Source organism: Panthera tigris, chromosome A3 (assembly GCF_018350195.1).
Source record: "Panthera tigris isolate Pti1 chromosome A3, P.tigris_Pti1_mat1.1, whole genome shotgun sequence".
NCBI classification, from domain to species: domain Eukaryota; kingdom Metazoa; phylum Chordata; class Mammalia; order Carnivora; family Felidae; genus Panthera; species Panthera tigris.
Window position 1 is genome coordinate 94,643,435 of NC_056662.1, and position 24,847 is coordinate 94,668,281.

The window sequence follows — 24,847 nt, forward strand, 5'->3', positions numbered from 1 at the left end:
TGCCCATTCCCCCTCCCCCTCCCTCTGGCAAACACCAGTACCCTTCAGTCCATTTCTGGTTTGTTTTGTTTTTTTTAGGTTCCACACATAGCTGAAATCATATGGTATTTGTATTCCTCTGCCTGACTTATTTCACTTAGCATAATACCTTCTATGTCCATCCATATTGTTGCAAATGGCAGAATCTCATTCTATTTTTACAGCTAAGTAATATTCCTGTGTGTGTGTACATGCATATGTACACAGCACATCTTCTTTATCCATCTATTGATGGACATTTCAGTTGCTTCCATATCTTGGCTATTGTAAATAATGCTACAGTGAACATAGGGGTTCATACGTCTTTTCAAATTAGTGTTTGTTTTCTTTGGCTAAGTAGTAGTAGAATTATTGGATCATATAGTATTTCTGTGTTTAATTTTTTGAGGAGCTTCCATACTGTTTTCATAGTGATTGTATCAATTTACATTCCCACCAACAGTGTACAAGGGTTCCCTTTCTCCAAGGATAATTTTTTTTAATGTTTGTCTATTTTTAGAGAGAGAGAGAGTGAGAGAGGAGGAGCAGAGATAGTGCAAATCTCAATCAGGTTCTGTGCTGTCAGAGCAGAGCCTGAGGTAGGGCTTGATCTCACAACTGTGAGCTGAAATCAACAGTTGGACCCTTGACTGACTAAGCCACTCATGTGCCCCTCTCCAAGGATGAATTGTAAAGAGTGAAATCATAAGTCTAGTGTTAGCACTAGGAATGTAGGTTTCTCCCTTGTGTTTATTTGGTAATTCGCATTGCTTCTGATGTGGTGAAAGACCCCTTTATCTTCCTATTAAATATCAGAGTTATTCAGGTTTGGTGGTCTCTTAAGATTCTCCTAGTACACCAAGAAGGAAAAGAGTGGCTGACAGAAAGGGGTAAAAATGGAAGATGAAATGGTGGCAAAGATTGGTGTTCTTCCTTCATCCAAGAACCACAACGCAAAGGAATATATAGTTATTTTTTAACATGTTCTACCCAGGTGATAACTTTCTACCACAGTTAATTAGCAAGGCACGACACTTGTTTTAAAAAGCCTAATACAAAAGATAAGGAAAAAAAACACTGTGAAAAGACATTATTAATGCCTACACTTAATGCTCAGCTTTTCTATCGCCAATATTCTCTTAAAAACCTCCAGGATTAAACCCCTCAGTTGTGATGAGGAGAAGAATGGATCCATATTCCTGGAATAGAACATAGAGTCGTAAATCAGAGGGAATTTCTAATACTTGGATGATACAGAGAATCAAAGATTAGTAAAAATCTCCTTTTATTGTTGAGTTCATATAACCCAATTTGTAAAATAACCCAATTTAGGAGTGCAGAAAGTGATTTCCGAAGAACTCACTTAGTTCAAAGTGATAGAAATAATTATCCTTCTAGCCCAAGTATGGATATGTCTTTCTGTTTCAGAGGTATTGGCCAAGAATGGTACACGAAGTGCTGTCCTCTCAATTTCTATTAAGTCCCTAAAAATACTCCCCCCCCCCCAATAATGGTGCAATCTAAGTACAAGAATGTGCTTGTGGGGCGCCTGGGTGGCTCAGTTGGTTGAGCACCCGACTCAGGCTTATGATTCATGGGATTGAGCCCTGCATCAGGCTCTGTGCAGACAGCTGACAGCTTGGAGCCTGCTTTGGATTCTGTATTTCCTTTCTCTGCCCCCCACTCACACTGCTTGCTCACTTGCTCTCTCTCACAACTAAACAAACACTAAAAAAAAAAAAAAAAAAAAAAAAAAGAAGAAGAAGAATGTGCTTGCTATGCAGGTGCAGCTTCCAGACAGGTCCTGTCTTCTCCCTCTCTTAGTAGTTTGCCTCTCCTACAGCTTTTCTTTGAAGAAATTCTGCAGCTGACATGCTTGTCTCCCAGGCCCATGCTTTTAGTATATTCTCTGAAAGGATGAGACACACACGTACATCTGTCTGAGGTGTCTTCCTGTCCTCTTCGTACTTCATGCTTAGCCTTCATCATACTTCTTAAGCTTATTCTGATTGCTGAGGGCCACTAAGCTGGTAATGACCATGGTGTTATTTTTTTTAAGTTTATTTATCTTGAGAGAGAGTGTGAGTGGGGGAGGAGCAGAGAGGGAGAGAGAGCATCCCAAGCAGGCTCTGTACCCAGAGTGGAGCCCCACGCAGGGCTGGATCTCAAGACCACGAGATCACAACCTGAGCAGATACCAAGAATTGGAGGCTTAACTGAGCCGCCTAGGAACCTCTTCTTGGTGTTATTTTCTTTTACTTTTCCTTCTCAGTTTTTGATGTATGTTTAGAAATTTAAAAATAAGCTTTCATGATCATATATTGTATATAATGTACACAATTTTTTCTACATAAGAAAAAAGCTGTGCTCTTTCCTCCTTTCATTTTTCTTTTGTTCTAAATACATCTTACAGCTTCATTTCTTCCAGGAGATGCTTATGCATATTATTTGAAAGACCAAATGAATTCCTAGTTGGGAAGTTTGAACTAATTGCAGTGACCCCCTAGGATACTTTCTAAACCTAGCAAAACTGACCAGATTTGCACATAAGTTAAGAATCTTCTTTACCTGAAAACAAGTATTACTCTGAAGAATATTTGCATATATTGGTTTGAATGAATGATGCGAAGACTTTTAAATCCTCCATTTGCTCAAAATAGTCTTTTTGGCATAGCATTTAAACACAGAAGCATTGGGGCGCCTGGGTGGCTCAGTCAGTTAAGCGTCTGACTTCGGCTCAGGTCATGATCTAACGGTCTGTGAGTTCGAGCCCCTCGTCGGGCTCTGTGCTGACAGCTCAGAGCCTGGAGCCCATTTCAGATTCTGTGTCTCCCTCTCTCTCTGCTCTTCCCCTGTTCATGCTCTGTCTCTCTCTGTCTCAAAAATAAATAAACATTAAAAAAATTTTAAAATAAACACAGAAGCATCATCAACCAGAAAAGTTTTCTAAGAAATTTCTTTCTTTCATTTTTTTCAAACAAAGATCTCTGACAGATGTGAAGAAAGATATCATTTGTGGATATCTGACGTAGATCTCCTAGGGTGAAAAAGGTAATGTGCTTGATCTGTTACTAGCCTCCTAAATGTGGCAGCCCTTTGGTTTGTGGATACAGGCTGGTTTTATTTTCACACTCTCTCAAGCCTAACATACCAGAATCACTTTTAAAATCTGGAGCAGCGAAATAAGCCGAAAGTGACACAAGGAAGATGCAGGCTTAATACTAACATTCTAGGGGCGCCTGGGTGGCTCAGTCGGTTAAGTGTTCAACTTCAGCTCAGGTCATGACCTCACATTTTTCGAGTTTGAGTCCCACGTGGGGCCCTGTGCTGACAGCTCAGAGCCTGGAGCCTGCTTTGGGTTCTGTGTCTCCCTCTCTCTCTACCCCTCCCCTGCTCGTGCTTTGTCTCTGTCTCTCAAAGTAAATGAACGTTAAGGAAAAATTTAATACTAACACTCTAGCACCTAAGAAATCACTTCCCTGCAGTAAGTAAATTTGAAAAAAAAATTGTAGTGAAAATACCCAATAAACCTGAATGTATGTTTTATGTGAATATATATGAGTATGAATTATAACATATATAAACATACCAGATGTTTATGGTTTTTCTTTGGCTTGTGATGACTGTTAAGAGTTTATTCACCTATATTTCTTCCCAAACTTTGACAAGTGATTCCTTAATTAAAAAATATATTTTACTTGAAAATATTGGAAACTGTTCACAGATATACTGCAAATATAAAAATAATCAATACCTTTATGTTCTTTAAGCTTCACCTGTTGTTAGTGTTTTACCCCATTTACTGTATTGTGTGTGTGTGTTCTCTCTTTCTCCTTCAGGCACACAGACTCCTTAATTGTCAAATGGGTAAAGTCAGCTTTATTATATATGCTTACACACATAACATACACTCTTTCCCTAATTATTTCTACTAAAAATTACAGATTTAAAAAAAAATTTAACATTTATTTATTATTAAGAGACAAAAAGACATAGAGCATGAGACACAGGGGTAGAGAGACGGGGAGACAGAATCTGAAGCAGGCTCCAGGCTCCGAGCTGTCAGCACAGAGCCCGATGCGGGGCTCAAACTCACGAACTGTGAGGTCATGACCTGAGCCGAAGTCGGTTGCCTAACCGACTGAGCCACCCAGGTGCCCCCAGAATTACAGATTTTTTAAAAGGGTTGACACCAGCACATGTATTAATTTGCTAGTTTTGCCTGGTTCAAAGTGTTATTTGATGAAGGGCTGTGGGTACAACACAATCTTCCCAAATACGGTCTTTACACAGTAACATCCATAAAAAAAAAAACTGTGTCGGGGTGCCTGGGTGGCTCAGTCTGTCAAAGCATCAACTTCAGCTCAGGTCATGATCTCACAGTCCGTGGGTTCGAGCCCCATGTCAGGCTCTGTGCTGACAGCTCTGGGCCTGGAGCCTGCTTTGGATTCCGTGTCTGCATCTCTTTCTGCCCCTCCCCCGCTTGTGCTCTGTCTTCTCTCTCTGTCTCTCAAAAATAAATATTAAAAAATGTTTTTTTAAAACTTGGGTCTTTGTAACTAGAAGGTTAGAGCAATCAGCTACCTAAGTTTGACTGACCTGAGTCAAGTTTGTTCCTGGTTGATCATGGTATAATATTGCATACTTGTTTTTAAGCATTTTATAAAGTTTAAGAAACATTTAAAAGGTGGGGGAAAAAGTGATGTTCAATTAGATGGTGTGAACAAAGAAAACTTAGGACGTTTTCATAAGGCACTAAGTATTCTTGAGGAGTAAGAGGGAGCGAAACCTGCAGAATCTATCCATTTCTGAAGCTAATTCATCACAAAGGCTTTTTTGTTCTTGGTAGCTCCATAAAACTTTAGAGTTGGTAAAGACACTGGAGGTCATGTGGTTAACTTACCATAAGATAGAAAGTCTGTACCTAGCATCCCTCATAGGTGGACCTCCTGCCTTTGCAAGATATTATTGGGAGGAAATCACTGGGGGTAATTTCTTGTTGTATTTTACAGAAGCTCTAATATTTGAGAAATAAAGTTCCTTTTTACATCAAAATTTCCTAAGTAAATTTCCAAAGCACCTCATCTGTCCCCCCTTCGTTAGCCTTTATCACATTTTATGAGGGTCATAAATACAAGTCTTACTTGCAAGATAGGGCTGGGAAATCCTTGAGGAGAAAATTCTATTGCAGTCTCCTCCACCCAGTCATCTTTCACCCATGATGAGTAGTTAATAAATATTTTGGAGTAGTTGATTCTGCCAGATCTTCCTGTCATACCTCAACAGTGGCCTAGCAAGTGGTTTTCTTTCCATCCTTCCAACCTTCTTCAGCCCATTTTCTCACATTGCTACTAACTTCTTTCTAAAAACCAGAAGTGTCCATGTTTCTCTCCTGCTCTGACAAGAAAATTTAAAATTCTTTCCAGTGTCCCCACACAATACGGGTAGATCAGCTATTGTTCATGGGTCTGGAAGCAGAGGAAGCCATTAGTCTTGTGTTTCAAATGGGACTAACTTGGTTACCTCTCTGTCTTTCCTGGTGCTTGAGCAGGTCTCTAAGCCTTCGTGTCTCCATCGGTAAAATGGTTACCTAGGTTGGTTATTAGAATTAATGGCATCATCTACAAAAACATTTTGTAGACTGGTTGAGGCAAACACTAAAACATGAGTTAACCCAGGTGCTAGTGAGATACAGTTTTTATTAAATTTTTGCATTAAAAAATTTTTAACATTGATTTCTTTTTTGGAAAATGATCTACATTCGGTTCTTTGGTTAAAAGTTAGATACTGAGTTTCAAGGTTTGCTACTTGAACAAACTTTATATTATAAATTCAGTAGATATTGACAAATCTCCTGAAAGACTCTACAATATTAGATATTTATAGTCAAAGGTAAAGAACTGCATCCAAATTGCCACACACTTGAGAAAGTGAATTAAAGTTTTATTATTGGTGAAACCTATGCTAAAAAATAAGGTATAAAACTGGTGTGTACTTGTGTTAGACCCAAACACTTCAAATAGTTTGTCAAATCATGGCAAGTAACTTTGATTTACCATCTATTTCTTTTACTAATGCCAATAATACTAATTCTGCACTTTGTTTGTTGTGGTCCTCTGAAGTCCATGGTGTTTTATTTATGATTGTGCATTTATAATTATGCAAATATGAATTGCACACAGATTAATTTTATCTGAGCAAAATTGTTATGTATGATAAAACAGTCATCCTTAAGTGACCACTCTTTATATTCCTATGTAAGGAGTAACTAACTTAAAATCAGTACCTGGAGGGTATCTGTGTGCAGGAATGGACTGGGGAAAAGTGGAGAGATCCTTTGGAATTCCTATGCAGTTTTCTATCTGTGTGCCATACTTAAGCTTTGCACAGCCTTGTAAATTACAGTAAGGAAAGGCTAATTTTCTCATCACTTAACTGCTGCCAGGCTGGAGCAGAATATTCTAGCAGATAAATAGCTGTGGCAAAACCACATACATTGTTAACAGTTTAAATTCATGTAGTACAGGCCTTACACAGGTGCCATGTGCAGAACAGATAAGTGGTGGGGAGAGCTGAGCCATTAATTTTTCCACTGAGATGTTGGCAAGGGTGAGGGGTGAGAGGCTATAGGGAAAAGCAAGAGGAGTCTCAGTGGCAGAAAGAACATAGCAATATCGATAAATTGAGAGAGACTAAAAGAAGAGACCAAAAGGAACTAACAATTAGTACTACACGCTGAGGTAAACAGCCCTTATCCAGCCAACAAAGCTAACACAGCTGCCTTTCCTTAGCAGATTGCTGAAAAGTAATAAGACTTTTCCTGTCTTTCAAGCAACACCAACCCATGCCTTTCCACGTGGAGTTTTTCATGAACAGTTAAAAGAAGCAGCAGATGTCCAAGTTTTTCATGTGTTTTAATAATTCCTATCCTTTTGAATTGTGTCCCATTAAAGAAATTACTTTGTGGTAGCAGTTTCAGTTCTGGTACGTAACACTGCCTCACACTTAGTAAGCTCTCAAGAAATGTTTGTGAAATTAAGAATATGGATGAAGGAATGACAGTACCTGCTGGATAGCAGATGAGGCAAAGTGAGTCAGTCAGTTTGGCCAAAGGGTTGTAATTACTGTCAGAACTTACATTTAAGGAAGGAGAAAAGGTACTGTTATAGGGAAAAGTTGTTGATAATAATTTAAAATGATACATAATAATTATAGCAATAGAATAATAGATCTTTGACCTTGCCATGTACTTTAGCAAGGTCAAAGGTTAGGTTAGAATCAATATATCTTTTATCTTGGAATCTTCGATTTTGGAGAGCTTAAAGTCATCAAGCCATCTGCCTTAGGAACCAGCCACTTGGGTAGGTTTAACTTTGGAGCTAACCCTTGTCATCCTAAAGCATCTCTTTCCACAGATGACTTCTTCCTTCAACATCCTGTTCCCTTGGACTTCCATGAATAACCTCATTTTGCTTCATTTTTTTCTTGCCTCTGACCATTATACCTCAGTATCCTTGGTTTTCTCTTCTTTCCTGCCACCTAAATAAGGCTTTTCCCTAGAGCTCTGTCCTTTGCCCCACCTGATTCCCACTAAACGGCCTCTTTTCTTGGAATCCCTTGTACCCCACATGTGTTTCTCTAGTACCAACCTCTCCCGAGCTCCAGACCTATGTCCGGCTGCATATGTGACATGTTAATTTGGATGACTTCAAGCATCTAAAAAAGTTCTCAGACTAAGTCTAGTTGTTTTTTTTTTTTTTTTATCTCTCATCAATGCTGAATTTTCTTGTATTTTTCTTTTAGCTAAAGGTACTGTCTTTTTTTTTTAATGTGATCATTCAATCCAGAAAATTGAGAGTCTTCTCCACTCTCCTCCTCAGTTTATCTTGAAATCCTCTGATTCAGTTCCTTTTACAACTCTTGCTTTGGCCTCACACCTTCATCTTTGACCACTGGCTAGTTCAGGCCCATGTATTTTGCCTGGATCATTGTGATAATTTCCTAACTGCTTGTCCTGCCCCCACTTCCCAACTTCTTCCCTTATATTCCATTATCTCTGACAGTCTGCCTTTGCAAAAATGCAAACAGGGTGCTTTGCATTATTTACCAGCAAAAATCCATCTTCAGGATAAACTTTAAAGTTCTTAGCATGGCATCAAATTATTTCAGTAGGCCCCTGACTACCTCTCTCATTTCCTATCCTACTTTTCTTTGCCTTCCATTCTATGTTCTGCTACAGTTGTTTGTTGTCAGATGTAGAGTGGCTATTTCATTTGTGTGCTGCCGCTTATGGTATTTTCTCTGTCTGAACTTCCTTCTCTTTTTAACCTAATATATTTATATTCATCCGTCTTTGAGTAGCTTAGTTTTTGAAGCTTAATTCTCTAAACAATGAAACCACTGTTACTTTGATGTTAGTATTATACTTGGTGCATATTAATATTAAATATGTTACTATGTCTCTGGTTTCATGTTTCCAAATGTGAGCACGGGGAGATTAAAAGCCAGGTCTCATTTATATTTTCATCTGCACAGTTAGCACACAGACATGACATAAATTGTTTCTTGAATGGGTACTGAAATGAATATGCTCACTGTTTTGATCTTAGTGGCTATGATTTATCCGCTTAAAATTTCTTCTTAGCTTTCTGGACTATTGCCATATGCTATATTCTCTACAATAGATGTTCCATGTCTTCACGACCATTGTTATGTTCCAAAAGAAATGCATGATCTTCTGGGTTGGGTTAACCCTTTTCAGGTATCTGTTTTCTTGTGTTATAAAAAGAATCTATGTAATTGAACTTGTTGCCAGTAGATGTACATTAAAATACAGAGTTCACAAGAGTACATGACATTCTCATTAGACACAAAGAATATTTTTTGAGCCATGCTATGGTATTTGGAAAGCAATTAACATATTGCACATTATTCCTGTGAGACACAAACTGTTTCTTTCCCATTTTAATTTGCCTGTTTAAAAAAAGACAGAAAAAGATAGATGAGTTTACACTCAAGGTGTATGCCTTTCCCTTGTGGCCAATGAGCCAATTTCCTTTTCATATTTGCAGAATATTGATACAATTATTCTTTCATCAGACATGAAATTTGAGTGTATAACCAGTTTGTGGAAATCACCTAGTAATTTATTAGGTTGATAACAGCAATTAAGTCATAATTGCTTCTGAGAAATATAAACTGACTTTTTGTTTTAAATGGATAATTTAACATTCCAAACCACAGACCTGTAGTGTAACTAATTTCTGGGATAAGAAGTTTGTTTCTCTTATTATTAAACTAAACAAACAAAAAAAAAATTCAACCTTTGATAATCCAGTAACGAATTACGCAGTTGCTGAATTCTTGGGTTCGTGTTATATCTTCATTCTTTTCCCTTGTTGCTAATTTATTTTATTTAAAAAATTTTTTTTAAATATTTATTTATTTTTGAGAGAGTGAGAGAGCAAGAGCACAAGCAGGGGAGGCACAGAGAGAGATGGAGACACAGAATCTGAAGCAGGCTCCAGGCTCTGAGTTGTCAGCACAGAGCCCGATGCGGGGCTCAAACTCACAAACTGTGAGATCACGACCTGAGCTGAAGTCGGATGTCTAACCGACTGAGCCACCCAGGCGCCCCTAATCTTTTTTATATTTAAGGACATCACAGTGGAGGGAATTTTAGATAGAACTGGGACGTGTTGGTAGGACCATGGATTTTTCAATGATTGGAAATGTGAAGACTGTACTTTCAGGGATTGTTTCTAAAGTTTGTCACTAGAGAAGTTTCTGTAAGTGTGGAGTCCCTGAAAGCATGAGGAGGAGGAATAGTGTCCCTTCCTGTGAAGCTGACTCTGGGTGTTGTTTCTACAGCTGCCCTTGTCATTGATGATTGTTCCCTCCTCCTTTGGGGGACTAAGAGGAAAGTGGCCCGTTGTCTGAGTAGTTTCTCTAAAAAAAGAATTTATTTATTTATTTATTTATTTATTTATTTATTTATTTATTTATTTATTTATAAATGACAAGATCTAGCAGTGGCCTTGGGACACTGTTATTTTATTTTATTTTTTTTACCTTTATTTTTGAGACAGAGAGAGACAGAGCATGAACAGGGGAGGGTCAGAGAGAGGGAGACACAGAATCTGAAGCAGGCTCCAGGCTCTGAGCTGTCAGCACAGAGTCTGGGGTGGGGCTTGAACTCACAAACTATGAGATCATGACCTGAACTGAAGTCGGACGCTTAACCAACTGAGCCACCCAGGCACCCCCTCTAAAAAAGAATTTAAATAAATAAATGTAAAAGACATTCTTTGCCCATAAACCATACAAAAATGCATAGCCAGGCCTAACTTGGCTCATAAGCCATTGCTAACTGACCCTGGTTTAATCAAACCTGCATGTGAGACTTTCAAGTATGTGACGTTGCTGCTCTCAGTAACACTCCCTTCTTCACATAAACCGTCTATACTTAGGTGCACACGTTGTGAATGCTTACTGGTGTAGCTTCTACCCTCTGGGAGTTCAGAAAAGCTCCTTTTTCAGATAAATCGGGATCAAGGATTTTACAGTGGCGGTTCACCAACCGGAGGATTTAGTGGCCTCAGCTAGTCTGCCTCACACTGACCACAGAAGTGACATTTGTCATCACAAGAGGTGATGTACCCCATGTCGGTAATTCTGAATCTCAAGCTCACTGAGCCACGTCAAATATCAGGGTAGACCAATAGGTGCTTCGCTGACTGAAGGGCCACCCACCTGGATTCATCTGCAAATACTAGGTTCACTATAGTGCCATGTAATGCTCCAGAGGCCTTTTGATAAAAGTAGGAAAAATGACATTTTTGTTTATGAACCCTAAATCATCTGTTAATGGGGATGGAGTGAGGCAGTCAGGGACTTCTGTGGCTGGATCCAGTGGTTTACGAGGGGAGTCCTGGGGGATGAAGTTTGAGAAGCAGGGACTGGTGTCAAATTGTTGAGAATCTTGAGGGCTGGGGTGGGGGGACCTTGAACATGAAGTAATCGTTGTGAGCTTGAATGTCTTTTGGCTATACTTGCTGAAAATGACATCCTGATTGGAGGAAAATTGTAACACATGGCTTAGTTATATAGGGGATTTTGACATATTTTCAAAGGAGATGATGGAAATAGAGAACCACCAGGTGAGATTATAGCATCTTAAATTGTCAGATGGTTGGTGATTAGGTAGTTGGGGAGGCATTGACGGTTTGGGGCCAGTGGGGTAATATGATTCAACAGAATTTTGAGAGTGGTTTGTTGGGGGAAAAAGAGTTGCACAAGAAAAGAGACGATTGTGGAGTCTTGATGGTGGAATCAATGGGAGGTGATAGTGGTCTGAATAGGGAATGGAGAACATAATGACAATGGAAATATGCACTATTACATTAAGAAAGCTATTTCAAATGGCCTAATCGCTAATATTTATTAATTCTATGTATCCTATACTCTTCAAGCTTTTTACATAAATTATTAGCAATCCTACAGTCTAGATACTGATACTGCTGCTAGTTCTATTTTTCAAATGAAGAAACCCTCATCATTTAAGCAGCCTGCTCAGCTAGAAGTTACAGCTAGCAGGAGTTGCGGTCAGGATTTGAATCCCCACCGTCTAACTCTGTACTGTTTAAACCCTGGCCTTAGATTCTCCTGATGCTTGATGTTTCAACAAAAGTCCCCGAGAGGATGTGGCTCCAAGTACAGGGGCTTTGGAGGCAGAGACTAGAGGTTTTCACTGTGTGGTCTTCAAGTCACTTACCCTGTTTGAGATGCCTTGCCTTTATTTTTGTAAAGTGAGATTTCCTCACTGATTCTGGTTTCTCGTTAGTGCACCAGGAGACTAGAGCGAGATTATGGGTTTCTGTTTGCCTCCTGATTCTGCTTTTCTTCCATAGAAATGAGGACATTAGGCTTTGGAGGGTGAGGAATTTGTTCTTAAACATGTTATGCTTGAGGTGATGGACGTCCCGAAGGCGATGTTCAGTGTGCAGCCAGCTGTAGGTATAAATAAGGGTCTGGGCCTCAAAGGGTCAGAACTGCACGTGGAACTTAAGTTCTCATTCACAAGCAGGTGGCGGCTAAGGCATGGAAAGCATTGAGCTCTCTAAGAAAGAGGTGTTGAGAGAACTTCGGAGGACAAGGAGCAGGACCTTGCAATATACCAGCTACTGGGGTAGAGTGAGGAAGAAGAAATGAGGAAGAAACAAGAGGAGGAGCCCTGAGAGGGGTATAAGGAGAACCACAGTAAAGCAGAGCTTGTTGAGCATAGGCGAGTCAACTTGAGGAGTGGATGGCAAATTGTGGTAAGTCCCACATGCAGGGCAGAAAGGATGAGAGCTGAATTAAAAAGATGGTTGGGGCACCTGGGTGGCTCAGTCAGTCACCCTGCTCTTGATTTTGGCTCAGGTTGTGATCTCACAGTTTCTGGTATAGAGCCCCACATTGCCCAGTCTCTTTGCTGGCATCACGGAGACTGCTTGGGATTCTCTCTCTCCTCTTTCAAAATAAATAAATAACCTTAAAACAAAAAAAGTTGACAATGTAGAGAGTTGAAGGAGAGAAAAGAGACTGTGACTGTATTTTCAGCAAGAGGGTAAAGTAAGTTTTCTTTTTTTGGCTCTCTAAATATTTGATTCAATTAAATGCATTTTGGACACTGGCTTTCCTGTCAGTCCATAAGGTAAAACTAAGGATGATTACCTTTGCCCTGCTTTACTGTGGTTAGTTGTCAACCACTGTTCTTGTCAGAACTTGAAACTATGGTCATGAAACGCCCACAGCAACTCAGCAACATTCACAGGTGGAATTAGGGAAAATGCAGCCAGCTTCCATTGGCCTACAACGTCAGGTAGGGACATCCCATAACTGGACTTTCACTCATTGTTTTTTGTGCATTAACTTTAGTAAATAACTCTGTCTTCCTAAATAATCAGTTTCTACTCTCAAATGAAATTCCTGTGCGTTTAGATTTCTCTTAAAAAAAACATTAAATATCTAAGAATAAAACGTGCTGTATAATTATCAAGTCATTATCATTGTCATTTATTGCCGATTAAACTGAGCTGTTTAATTGCAAATAATATCTTAAGTAGATAAATGGAATAATTAGTTTATTTTTAAGTATATGCCTGAGAAGAAAGAGAGGAAATCAATAAGGTACTGTGCAATTTTAATATTAAGTCAAATCTAAAACGGAGATTAGAGGTTTTTTGTTTGTTTGTTTTTGTAGCTTAATAAAACATAGATAATTAAAACTCAAAGTCCTTAATGTTTTCCATTCCAAATGTTACCTCAATTAGGCCAAGAGAAACTTTTCATGTAAAGATAGAAAGATTCTCATCAGGAGAACTTGGCACAGAATGAAAAGATGAAAATGTTTCTGTGTTAATTATTGATACACTACAGGGAGAATGAGTGTTCAACACTGAACGAATAACATGCTTTTGATTTAGAAACCCCAGTTAATTTATTAAAGTGGTCTTGATTTATGCTTTTATCTTAGACTTCAGTCTTTAAAAGAAGTATTTAAGGCACTTGGAGTCAGAATTATGATCATGCTTCATTGTCCATAGCTGGCTTTCATCCTCCATTGTCAGTGCTATGAAATTCCATTATTTTCCCTTTGTCAGTAGACATTTTAATGGGCAACTCAGACTGCCTTGGGGGTTACTAGTCAGATATTGTTAAGGGGATAACAGACCTCGTTTAGATAACACTGTAGTAAATAGTTAATAGGTATTGCCAGGATTTGCTCACTTGTTTTGTTTCTGATTGGATCAGTATTTCACAATAATTAATACAGCAATAACATTACATGTGTTAACACACCTTAATCCCACTAGGGCTCTCTGAGACCTTCTGTGATCTAGACCATTTCTAAGAGGCATGAAGCTGTAAACTAACCCAAAACTTGGGTTTCCCTAGGCACACTCAGTCTCTTCAAATTTCACCAAGGCTAAGGCCCTGTGGCCGCCAGACAAAACGGCCTTGTACTCTTTCAAAACAGAGGGAGTGTCGAATTTTAAACTAGGGAGACAGGGAGGGAGGAAGGAAGGAAGGAAGGAAGGGCTGTGGTAGAAGTGAAACAGGACCTGCCCAGTGATCCCAGAGACCAGGTGAACGACTTAAATCTGCAGAGGCAAATAGGAGAGTGAACGGAAGAAGGTACAGGGGAAAGGAAGTGAAGACAGGTACACATTGTTCTCTTTTCCTGGGAAAAGCTCAGAATAATTAAAGGAGACATAGTGCCTCACTTAACCATGCCTTGTTCTTGAGATTTCCTGATTAACTGCTTTAATTACTTCATATCAGAATGACTTCCTTCTTTAGAAGAATGAGTCTGACTGATGTTATCTTCCTTCAGATTTTTTTTTAAGATCTTCAGAAAAGGAAAATGAATAACTGCACAAAGGCCTGTTGACTTTGTTTCCTACTTGTTTGATTCAGAATAGTTACGTTGTACAGCAGCTGGTGAGGGTCTGGTGTATATGAGGTAGAACAGCACAAGTTGTTATTTTTTTTTTGGTTGCTACCTTGAACTATGAAGGTAGTAAAAATCCCAGGACACATTTATCTTCCCGGGTTGTCACAGACAATTAAGAAAGCCACAGGATTTTCTCATACCACTAGCATTTGCTTTTTGCCTTTTCCATGTTTATAAGATTAGACTTGGGGCAATGAATCATTAAATCAGTACATAATTTATTTCATAAAATTGTTTTCTTTTTTGGAATATTGAAAATTATGTATTTGAGATGACTAAGTTATTATCTAAAGGGTTTAACTGACATTGAGAGCCAGAAAATATGAAGAGCATAAGTAAAATTTTGTCCCACTTTTCAACAAGCAGTTTCTTGGTTCCTAAAGAAAAAAAAAAGTTTGACCTTTCTCATCTGGGCATTAAGAATCTTGGGAACTTAATATGTGGGTATAAAACCACTCCATTGGAGTTAGGTATATGCTAGAGCCTTTCTTTTTCTTCCTTTTTTAATGTTTATTTTTAAGAGAGAGAGACACAGAGGACAAGCAAGGGAGGGGCAGAGAGGGGAGGACACAAAATCTGAAGCAGGCTCTAGGCTGACAGCAGCAAGCCCCATGCAGAGCTGAAACCATGAGGTCATGACCTGAGCCGAAGTCAGACACTTAACCCACTGAGCCACCCAGGTGCCCCTATGCTAGAGTCTTTCTTCTGGTGTAACTGTAGCTAAACACTTTACTGTTATGCTCCAGATTTTACTTGGTATGTCATGCTTGCTCAGTTATGGCTTTGAGTGCAATTAGATACAAATTCAGCTTAAAGATAGTTAATTCCTGGCCAAAGAAAGACTAAGATATATTTGTGTTTCACCTCTTGGTAGGACAAACATAATACATGCAGACTACTTTGAAACAGATGAGTAATTACGAATAGGATGAACTAGCATTTGAGAGCTTTTATCCCTGGTAATCGTTGACTGTTTGCATACCTTCTTAAAGTGTATAAAACAACCATGTACTACCCCCATTGAGTATCTGAGATGGAGAAGTGGTTATTTCATTAATTTCCTCATGGTGATTGGCATCATGCATGCCAAAGGATACATGAAAGAAACAATGTAATGCAGTGGCTAGATCATAGACTCTGGAGCTGTAGGGAATGTGTTGCAATTTCAGCTCTGCATTTTGCTCTGAGGCTGGACAATTACTTCTCTCCTTAAGCACATTACTTGCTTCCTCTAATGGACATCTAAGTGCATTTTTTCCCATGTGTTTTGTTTTGCAATTCTTGTTATTGTAAATTGGGTCTTACCATCGGATATTCCTTGTATATATGAAGGCAGTTAATTTTGCATATTTATACAAGTGGCTTTATGAAAAAATTAATTTGTAGTGAGTTTTTGGTTGATTCTTATTTTTTTTCCAAGTTAATAGGTATAACATCTCCAAAAATTATTTTATCTTCTTCTTTCAACTTTAAAAAAAAATTTTTTTTAACGTTTATTCATTTTTTGATAGAGACAGAGCATGAGTGGGGGAGGGGCAGAGAGAGAGGGAGACACAGAATCCCAAGCAGGCTCCAGGCTCCAAACTGACAGCACAGAGCCTGATGTGGGGCCCAAATGCACGGACTGTGAGATCATGACCTGAGCCGGATTGGACGCCCAACCGACTGAGCCACCCAGGCACCCCTTCTTTCAACTTTTAATGCCCTTCTTTACCTTTCCTAATTGTGTTTTCTAGAACCTTCAGAAAGATATTAAATAATTTTTATAAATTTGCAATTTTTTTTGTTTTGTTTCAACATTAGTCAGATTGCTTCTATTATTTTACATTGAGTCTGTGGCTTTTGGATTAATGTATTTGTAAATATGTACAGCCCACAGATATGAACACCTAAACGCCTGGTTTATCACCAGTAACTTCCTAGCTTTCAAACTCAATGGGTATTTTCAGTCTTGATCTTACTTGCTCTCTTTGTAGACTTCCCTACTTTTTTCCCTTGTCAGCTGTGCTCATGAAATCTCTGGGATCTACTCAGAACTCTCTGGCCATTCTTAGTATCATTTGTGAGCTCCTTTTGTCTACTATACATTGAGGGCTTCCTGATGTTGTGTCTTGGACTCACTATTCATGCTGTTATTTTCCCTGGGGATGTCGTATCCATTTTCATGGCTTCTGCTCCCGCCTTTGTTCTGATGGTCCAGCATCTCTATAGATGGCCCTTTTTCATACCCTTACAGCTAACTTTCCACCAGACTTTTCCACGTAAATGAAACACAGGCATGTTAAACCTACTCTTCTTCACCTGCTATCTTTTATGATTGTCAGGGTCAGCAAATGTTTTCTTAAAGGATCAGTCGTAAATATTCCAAGCTTTGTGGGCCACACAGTCTCTGTCCAAACGTTTCAGTTCTGCCATTGTAGTGTGAAAATGGCCAGTATGTAAACGAACAGGCCTGGTTGTGTTCTAATAAAACTTTATTTACAAAATAGGAAGCTGACATCCAGGATATAGCTTGCTGGCTCCTGCCCTGTGCATGTTGCCATGCTATAAATTTAGGTTTTATCTTTGACAGTTTCTTCTTTATTCTCATAGGATGTATATCTTCAAATTTTGCAGGTTGAATTGTGTCCTGCAATATGTACTCTTCATCTGCATAAATACGATCTTGTACTCTCCCCATTTTGGGGGGGTGGTTCTAAAGGCTTGGAAATTGCTCTGAAGAATTCTACTTTTAGTCCTGCCAAAGCTAATTCCCTAACTGCCAGAGGAAGCTTTCTAAAACCAACCAGGATTATATGACTCTCATGTTTCAAACTCTTGATGACTCTTCATTGTCTCAAGTAGGGTTGACAAAGTGAAAGCTTACTAACATGGCATAGAAGTCTCTCAGAATATGGCTGGGCTCTTTTCACAAACTCTGTCCCCTATTTCTATTTTGATCCATTCACATCTTTGGAGAAGCAAATGCCAAGGTAAGTGGGATCAGATACATAAGATTTTCCTGTGAAGGGTAAAGTGGGAGAGGACCAGCAGAATCAGCTGAGAGAGATTTTTGACTGCAGTGCAGGTCGAACACTTGTGCAAGGAGAGCAAGAAGAAACGGGTTTTGTAGGAAGAGCCTCAACACAGTTGTGACAATGTCTCAGGCCAGAGGAAAATCCAGAGCAGGAGCAGAGGTTGCCTGTTGGGCAAGTCCCCATCATGCAAAAGCGGCCTGATTGGGCTTGGCAATTGACAAAGGCTACCTGGGGTCAAGTGTGGCTTCTTATGAAACGGTGATGGATCTATAGGTCCACAGATGGAAGCAGTCCATTAACTGTGCTCACGTGGAAGTTTCTCTTAAAGGAGAACTGATTGGGGCACCTCCATGGCACCAAACCTGTGACTTCACACTTGACACTTCAGCTTCAATAAACCTCTTGTGATATTCTTCATATGCCATGATATCCTTCATCTCCATGCATTTGTTCCCAATTCCTGCCCCTGACTTTGCTTGGTCAAGTACTTTTCCTGCTTCAGGCCTCAGCTAAGGGATAATCTCCGGAAACATGTCTTTACCTCCCACCTCCCAAATTGCCATTACTCAGTGATCCCTCAGCATCATTGGTATGTTTTCCAAATTAGGATTGGTTGTGCATGCTTTTGGTTTTATTTTTGAGTGGACAGTAAACCTCTTGAAATAAAGAATTATTTAGTCTCTGTCTTCAGATATCCATACCAACTGATGCCAATTTTGGAATGAATGGTTGTACTCTCAGTTAGTTATTGGAGAAGGTGACCCACACGACACAAAAGAAAACAGTATGACAGATGATACTCATGCCATTATATTTGGTTTAGGAGAGTTGCATAGCTGACGTATGAAATATTTTTTTTTTTTATGATTGTGATTAATTAGAATCATTTCAGCCAATTGTGGGCAATCTGATATAGCAATGCTGGGCTTAAAGTCAAAAGACTTGTGTTCAAATCCTGAGGTCAAATCCTGAATGACCATGGCACAACATCCCTGGTGTCATTTTTTTCTCTTCCATTAGATAGAGATAGTAATATCAAGAGCACAGAATTGTAGACCTCTCAAACCATTTGTAATATATACAGCCTCTTGCTTTACAAAGGTGTCTTGGCTGCCTCCTGTACCAGCCTGCATCAGGCATGACTCATTATCCCATGATTGTACTGAAACCGAGATCACATAACTCCCTGTAGAGAGAATGGACGATAGCTGTGATTCAAAAGCAGGTGTCTTCTAATAACGGTATGTGAAGTGAAGAAGGTATATGTATTATTCTGGGTACTGGTCTTAAACTCTATGGACTCCTAAATTATTTCAGGTTAAATTTTTTATAGAATTCAACAGTGGAAATAATGGGAGATCAATTATGTAATAGACCATTACTGCACTGACTTACTTGATGGAAGAATAGAATCCTAGCCTTCTTTGCTTGGGGATGAATTGTTGTGGCTGCTGTCTTTAAGCCTCTTCTTTCCAATTGCCACTCCTTAAACTGTAAGAATGAAACGATCATTTTCTAAAAGTAAAGATGTTAATAAAGAACACGATAAGTAAAACTCACAAAACACAAAATATTATGCAAGTCAAAAAAGCAGAATAAAAATAGAGGACATAGAAAGAAATTAAAGTCTCATTTTTAAAAAGAAAAAGATTAAGAAATGTAGGCCTGCCATTTTAAAATGAGCTAAAATGACAATATAAGATGGAACTAAGAGATCAAAAGGATAAAAAGATTAAATGAGCTTAAAGAATGCAAACAAAAGACTTAGACATTTAAAATGTAAAATCTCAGTGGATTAAAATAAGTCAGAATAGTAGGAAACAGTATAAAATTCTATCACAGGGGCGCACCTTTGTTTAAAGGCAGAGAGAAAGCCTTGGCCTTGCCCTTCTCTGGTGTTAGCATGTTACCAACTTAAAATACTCCGTGACCAGGAGAGTTTTGATCCAGAACGCTGCTATGCCCCTTCCCGCCAGAAGAGGGCAGCCGCACAGAGAGTCGAAGACAGGCTGTACTGATGCAGGAAAGAGGCTTTTTACATGTCTGAAATGACCCTGAAGTGTGCTAGCAGAGACACCTGCTAGGTGTTTAAGTCATTACCAAATACTGCAGAAGCAAATATTTCTCCCTCTCTCAGCTTTGACATTCATTCTTTCTATTTCTTGATCAGGATTCAGTTCGAGGAGTTTTTTTTTTTTCCTATTGCTTTAGCAACTATAAATAGAGTCTTTTCTTCTAGTCCTTAAGCCTCTGGATTCATTTGGCTGTGTGTGTGTGTGCGCGTGCGTGTTTTCTTATTTTTTAAAGCCTGTTTGAGATCTGGCCAGTTTTCTGAACACATACCCATCATCCACACAACCAACCCATGCGCCCTCCCTTACACCACACATCATCCCCCTCTGCCCATTACATACAGTATAAAGCCACCCACTCAGAAACACACATAGGCAATGCACACACACCCATGCACACTTCCCTTTACCTTTATGCCTGTTCTCTCCTGAGTGGCTTCTCCCTGGCAGCCCTTCCTGTCTATTGTTGCAATGCTTCCTATCTCCACCCCAGATACAGAAGAGAATATTGTACATTTACTGTTTCTTTTCCGGGGAGATTGTTTGAAACATTTTTCCCCTGTAATCTATAAATAATGAATAATTCCATTAGAAATGTGATGAACAGTGTAATTTTTATGCGGCTTTTTTCAAGCTCACTGCCTTGGTGCATTTACTCTCATGACAGCCTTGGGTCGTGGCAAGTGCGAAGATCATTCCGCTGACGTTTCCATGTTTCCTAAAGTGTGTTCCTGGGTTGTCCTAGGTAATGCATACATTGTAAACGGAACCCTCTCTTTGCTCAAACAGGTCTGAGGAATGCTGCTGTAAACTGACTCCTTTAATGCATAACTCCCCTAAAGCATGTCATGTGATAATTTCCTCTGAGCCTTGCAGTATTTTCAAAACATATTGGCCAGGGAAACCTTATTTTTTCATCAAAACATTACATCTCTAAGCTCAGTGTTCCGTGGAAAATAATTTAGGAAGTAATGTTCTAATGACAGCAGTACATTTTCCTCTGTTCTGCACAGAAACTGTTTCACAGTTGCTCTTACTGAAGAGTTCAAATTTACCTCTGTATATTTCCATCAAAATGGCACTTCTTTATATTTTTAGTACAACATATAATAAAAAATCTGTGATAGAACTGGTATATGATGCTGAAGAGTCTCCTGAAACCTCTAAGCAGAACGAATGATTTTCATTATGTTTTATGTGAATAGGAGTTTCTGCAAAAGAGTTCTTAGAGGGGCACTTGGCTGACTCAGTCAGTTGAGCATCTGACTCTTGATTTCGGCTCAGGTCATGATCCCACGGTCGTTGGATGGAGCCTCACATCAGGCCCTACCCTGAGCCTGGAGCCTGCTTGGGATGTTCCTTGTGTCTCTCTGTCTCTCCTTCTCTCCCTTCTCTCTCTCCCTCTGCCCCTCTTCTCTGCTCATGCACATGTGCTATCTCTCTAAAAGGAAAAAAATTCTTTGAAGATCAATAATCTCTATAAAAGAAAATAGTCTGATTATATCTTCATCAGGTGTTTAGTTAGATTATCAGTACTTAATGCATGTTACATGATAAAATTATCATAAATGCATTAATCAAAAGCAGTAGAAAGAGGGAGTGAGAAAGAGAATTAAAAGGGATGCCCTTGGGAAGAGTCACTGCGGATACAGCTCTGGTAGAGATAACCAGGGTGGCAGGAACACCAATGTTCTCCTTTCAGCCTTCCTTTGGGAATCTCCCATCATGATATACCCTGCAAAGTCATCCACTATACTGAGGCCTCTTCGTGATTTTTTGACACTGCTGGGAGGGTTACTAGTGTACAAGATACAGGGTCTGAGTAGCACTATTCTGAGTTAAGTAAGAAGCATCTTCTTTCTAAGATCTAAGCACAAATGTGAAGCTGGTCTTTAAGCCAAAATCCACTACAGGATAGCTTATCTTCTGTTTGCACAAGCTCGTGCATTTGCCTTCTACACTGAAGAGAGAGCTTTGATCAATGAGTAATTACCTAGGAAATCCAAGATGCCAGGGGACCTCAGACCTTGTCTCTGTCTAGTGGATGCTTCTTTCTTCCAAGTCACCACCTGCTTGCACTCATTCCTCAGGACCTCCTAGCCTTTGTGCTGACAGCATCCTGCTTTATAACAGGAATCAGAGAGTCAGAGCCACTGATGTGTTGAGCACAAATTTCAGCAACTACCTTAGGATACTTTGGAGGGTCAGGGCACACTTTACCAGAGCATATAGTCAAACTTATTTAGTAAAAACTAAGCAATTATTTTATATTCCTTTAGAAGAAAATCACACAAGTGTCTTTCATAGTCTCCACTGTCTTTTTAGCACTAAGCACTCTAGTAGGCAATATGAGTTTTTAAAATTTGACAAACATTTAAGGAATTATGTGATCAAAGGACATAGCAATGAAATGGCAGTGCTGCCATAGGATCCTAGGGTCATTAGACCATTGACTCCATTACCACCACTCCGGTCCTTGGACCTCTGAGTGTGCGTCTCCAGTGAACGTGAACATACCATTTGCTACAGCAGGTCTTTGCACTCTACTTAATGTTGTTAGAATGATCTTCCTTGTTCTGAGCAGAAAAGGGGTCCCCAGTGGAAACCAACCATTGGGAAAAGTCCGCTTTGCCTCTATTTCATGTTGTTATCACACGCTTCATGTCTCTCCACTCCTTTGAATTGCTGAGAATAATATTCTCCAGGTTCTGCTATTTCTCTATCTTTGATCTCCTTTTTTTTAAAAGTCTTTTTTAACGTTTTTATTTATATTTTGAGACCGTGTGAGCAGGGGAGGGGCAGAGAGAGAGGGAGACACAGAATCCAAAGCAAGCTCCAGGCTCTGAGCTGTCAGCACAGAGCCCGATGCGGGGATCGAACCCATGAACTGTTAGATCATGACCTGAGCCGAAGTCAGACACTCAACCTACTGAGCCACCCAGGGGCCTCTATGATCTCCTTTATTGACTCCCATCCTTCTGCACCCCCCAGGAATTGGTATTCATTGGGTCTTATTTGGTTTTATTATTCTATTCACATTATTAGTATGTCAGTTACTGCCTTGTGTCCCGATAACCCTAATGATTCCCAGGTCCTCATACAGGTTAATCTGTCTCTTGAATTCTGGATACATATTTCTGTCCACCACTGGATATCCCCACTTAGGTGTTTCCAAGCTCCTCAGACTTAGCAGGGGCAAAGTGAAGCTTAAATTCTCTGCAACACTTTCGTGTAAAGAAGTAGCTCTAGGGGCGCCTGGGTGGCTCAGTCGGTTAAGCGGCCAACTTCGGCTCAGGTCATGATCTCGCGGTCCGTGAGTTCGAGCCCCGCGTCGGGCTCTGTGCTGACAGCTCAGAGCCTGGAGCCTGTTACAGATTCTGTATCTCCCTCTCTCTGACCCTCCCCTGTTCATGCTCTGTCTCTCCCTGTCTCAAAAATAAATAACACGTTAAAAAAAAAAATTAAAAAAAAAAAAAAAAAAGAAGTATCCCTATTTTCCCCTTAGGTAGGCTCCTTCAGAACATGCTAGTGTCTCTATCATGATGCTGTCAGCTAATTGTGACAAATTCCACATACGTACAATGAAGCTTTTTCTAGGACACTAGTTTTTTTATACAAAATATGTTCATCTCTGTTCATCTCTGTACAGTATCTGCCCATTGGATGCTATTTGCCAAGGTTTCACAAGGCTTCCTTTGTTGGGATTCCCCACTTCTCATGAAGTAGATAGAACAGGTACACTAGTCACCACTAATGCATCTTTAAGTTATTGATTACAAATCATGTTCAGCTCTGGGCCTCTAAAATCTTCCCTTAATCCTTCAAAGTGCTACAATAAAATTTGCTTTCCCTGAAGGCTATGCATGTAAAAAAAACAAAAACAAAAACAAAAAAAAAACCCTGTCACAATCTCATTTGAAAACTCTTTGATTGAGGATAGCCTTTTCCAAGAACATGTTCTTGAAACAAGATGTGCTGTTTTCTCCCTGAAGATTAGATTTAGGGGAGAGTCTCTTACAGACAGTTGCTACTTGGTCAAGGCCACCTTGGTGTCTCTCAACGCAACCAGCTACCTCTCTATGGAGAGTCTTGCCTTGGATATTTCTGGTTTAGAAAACAGTGTGCAAAGGCAGTCATCTCTTCTCTAATTCTTTCATGGTGCTGCTTTCAGAATAAGATAATCCTGGACCCCATGACGTTCAGCGAGGCCAGGTTCCGGCCGTCCCTAGAGGAGAGGCTGGAGAGCATCATCAGTGGCGCGGCGCTCATGGCAGACTCGTCCTGCACACGTGATGACCGGCGCGAGAGGATCGTGGCCGAGTGCAACGCCGTCCGGCAGGCGCTCCAGGACCTGCTCAGCGAGTACATGAACAACGTAAGTCCCGGGCTCTGGGGCTCCACGTCTGGTGGGTTTGGGCACCGTCTGGTGGCTTTTAGGAAAGCGTGCATAGCAGGAAGAGGGGACAGGTGTTTTCTGGAGAGAGTCAGGTGAGACTGAAGAACCGCTTAGGGAGGGTAATGTCCTGAGCTCGGCTCAGGATGCACTGTTAGCGGCGAAGAGAGTGGTGGAAGAGACTTGTTGTGAAAACTTTGGCTGTTTTCTTGAATGATTTTGCGGTCATTTTGATGGCTGACCCTGGATTGAGGTAAGATGGCAATCGGTAAAAAAAGGATGGTGGATGGAAATGACTGAGGATCGAATGAAGTCCTCCTGTACAACGGGTGGCTATAGATACTCATGGTCGTCCTTAGGAGGCATTGATAAGCATAATAGATTAGCAAATGTTTATACAGGCTTGGTTTAGGTGGAAAGGTTCCAGTGGCAATGCAACGTGGAGGAAGTATTGATTCATTGTGCAGCTGGAAGTCCTTATGAGAATCAGTCTCTAGGCCTTCAAATGGGTATTAGTGATACCCAGCGATTTTGCAGCACAGGCAGTAGCTGTCCTCTCCTACAGTTGTAAAGTGGGATGGTCGTTACAGACCTGAAAACTATGCAGAGAAGATGAAATCCATATTCTTGGTTGTGAAAGGCACTGAATTATGTTTGTATTGATTTGCTACCTTCATTCAGCTAAAATTATGTGGGTGGTGCCCACTGCTTACAACCATGAATGATCTGGAGTTTCTCCTGTCCTGGACTCCTAGGTTTGAGAGAATTCAGCACAAAGTGGCAAAATGTAGGTACAGTGAGGTCTGGACATCACATGTTGAAGGAATGCTCTGCATGGTGGTCAATCAGG

At 40.0% G+C, this 24,847-nt stretch overlaps 1 protein-coding gene and 1 non-coding gene across 10 annotated transcripts in view; both read left to right on the forward strand.

The window, feature by feature from the left end:
* Positions 1–24,847, forward strand: part of CTNNA2 (catenin alpha 2) — a 1,097,491-nt gene that overhangs the window by 360,504 nt on the left and 712,140 nt on the right. For all 9 annotated transcript variants that reach the window (XR_006215835.1, XM_042981836.1, XM_042981834.1 and 6 more), the window contains one exon: positions 23,776–23,979. Coding sequence is in view for 8 of the 9 variants with exons in the window: in XM_042981836.1 (XP_042837770.1) it covers positions 23,776–23,979 (204 nt within the window). In the remaining variant the exon portion in view is untranslated. The remainder of the gene's footprint in view (positions 1–23,775; positions 23,980–24,847) is intronic.
* On the forward strand, positions 9,755–9,962 carry LOC122237561. Its single transcript, XR_006216151.1, has one exon. It is a non-coding gene; the product is annotated as a small nucleolar RNA U3 (small nucleolar RNA).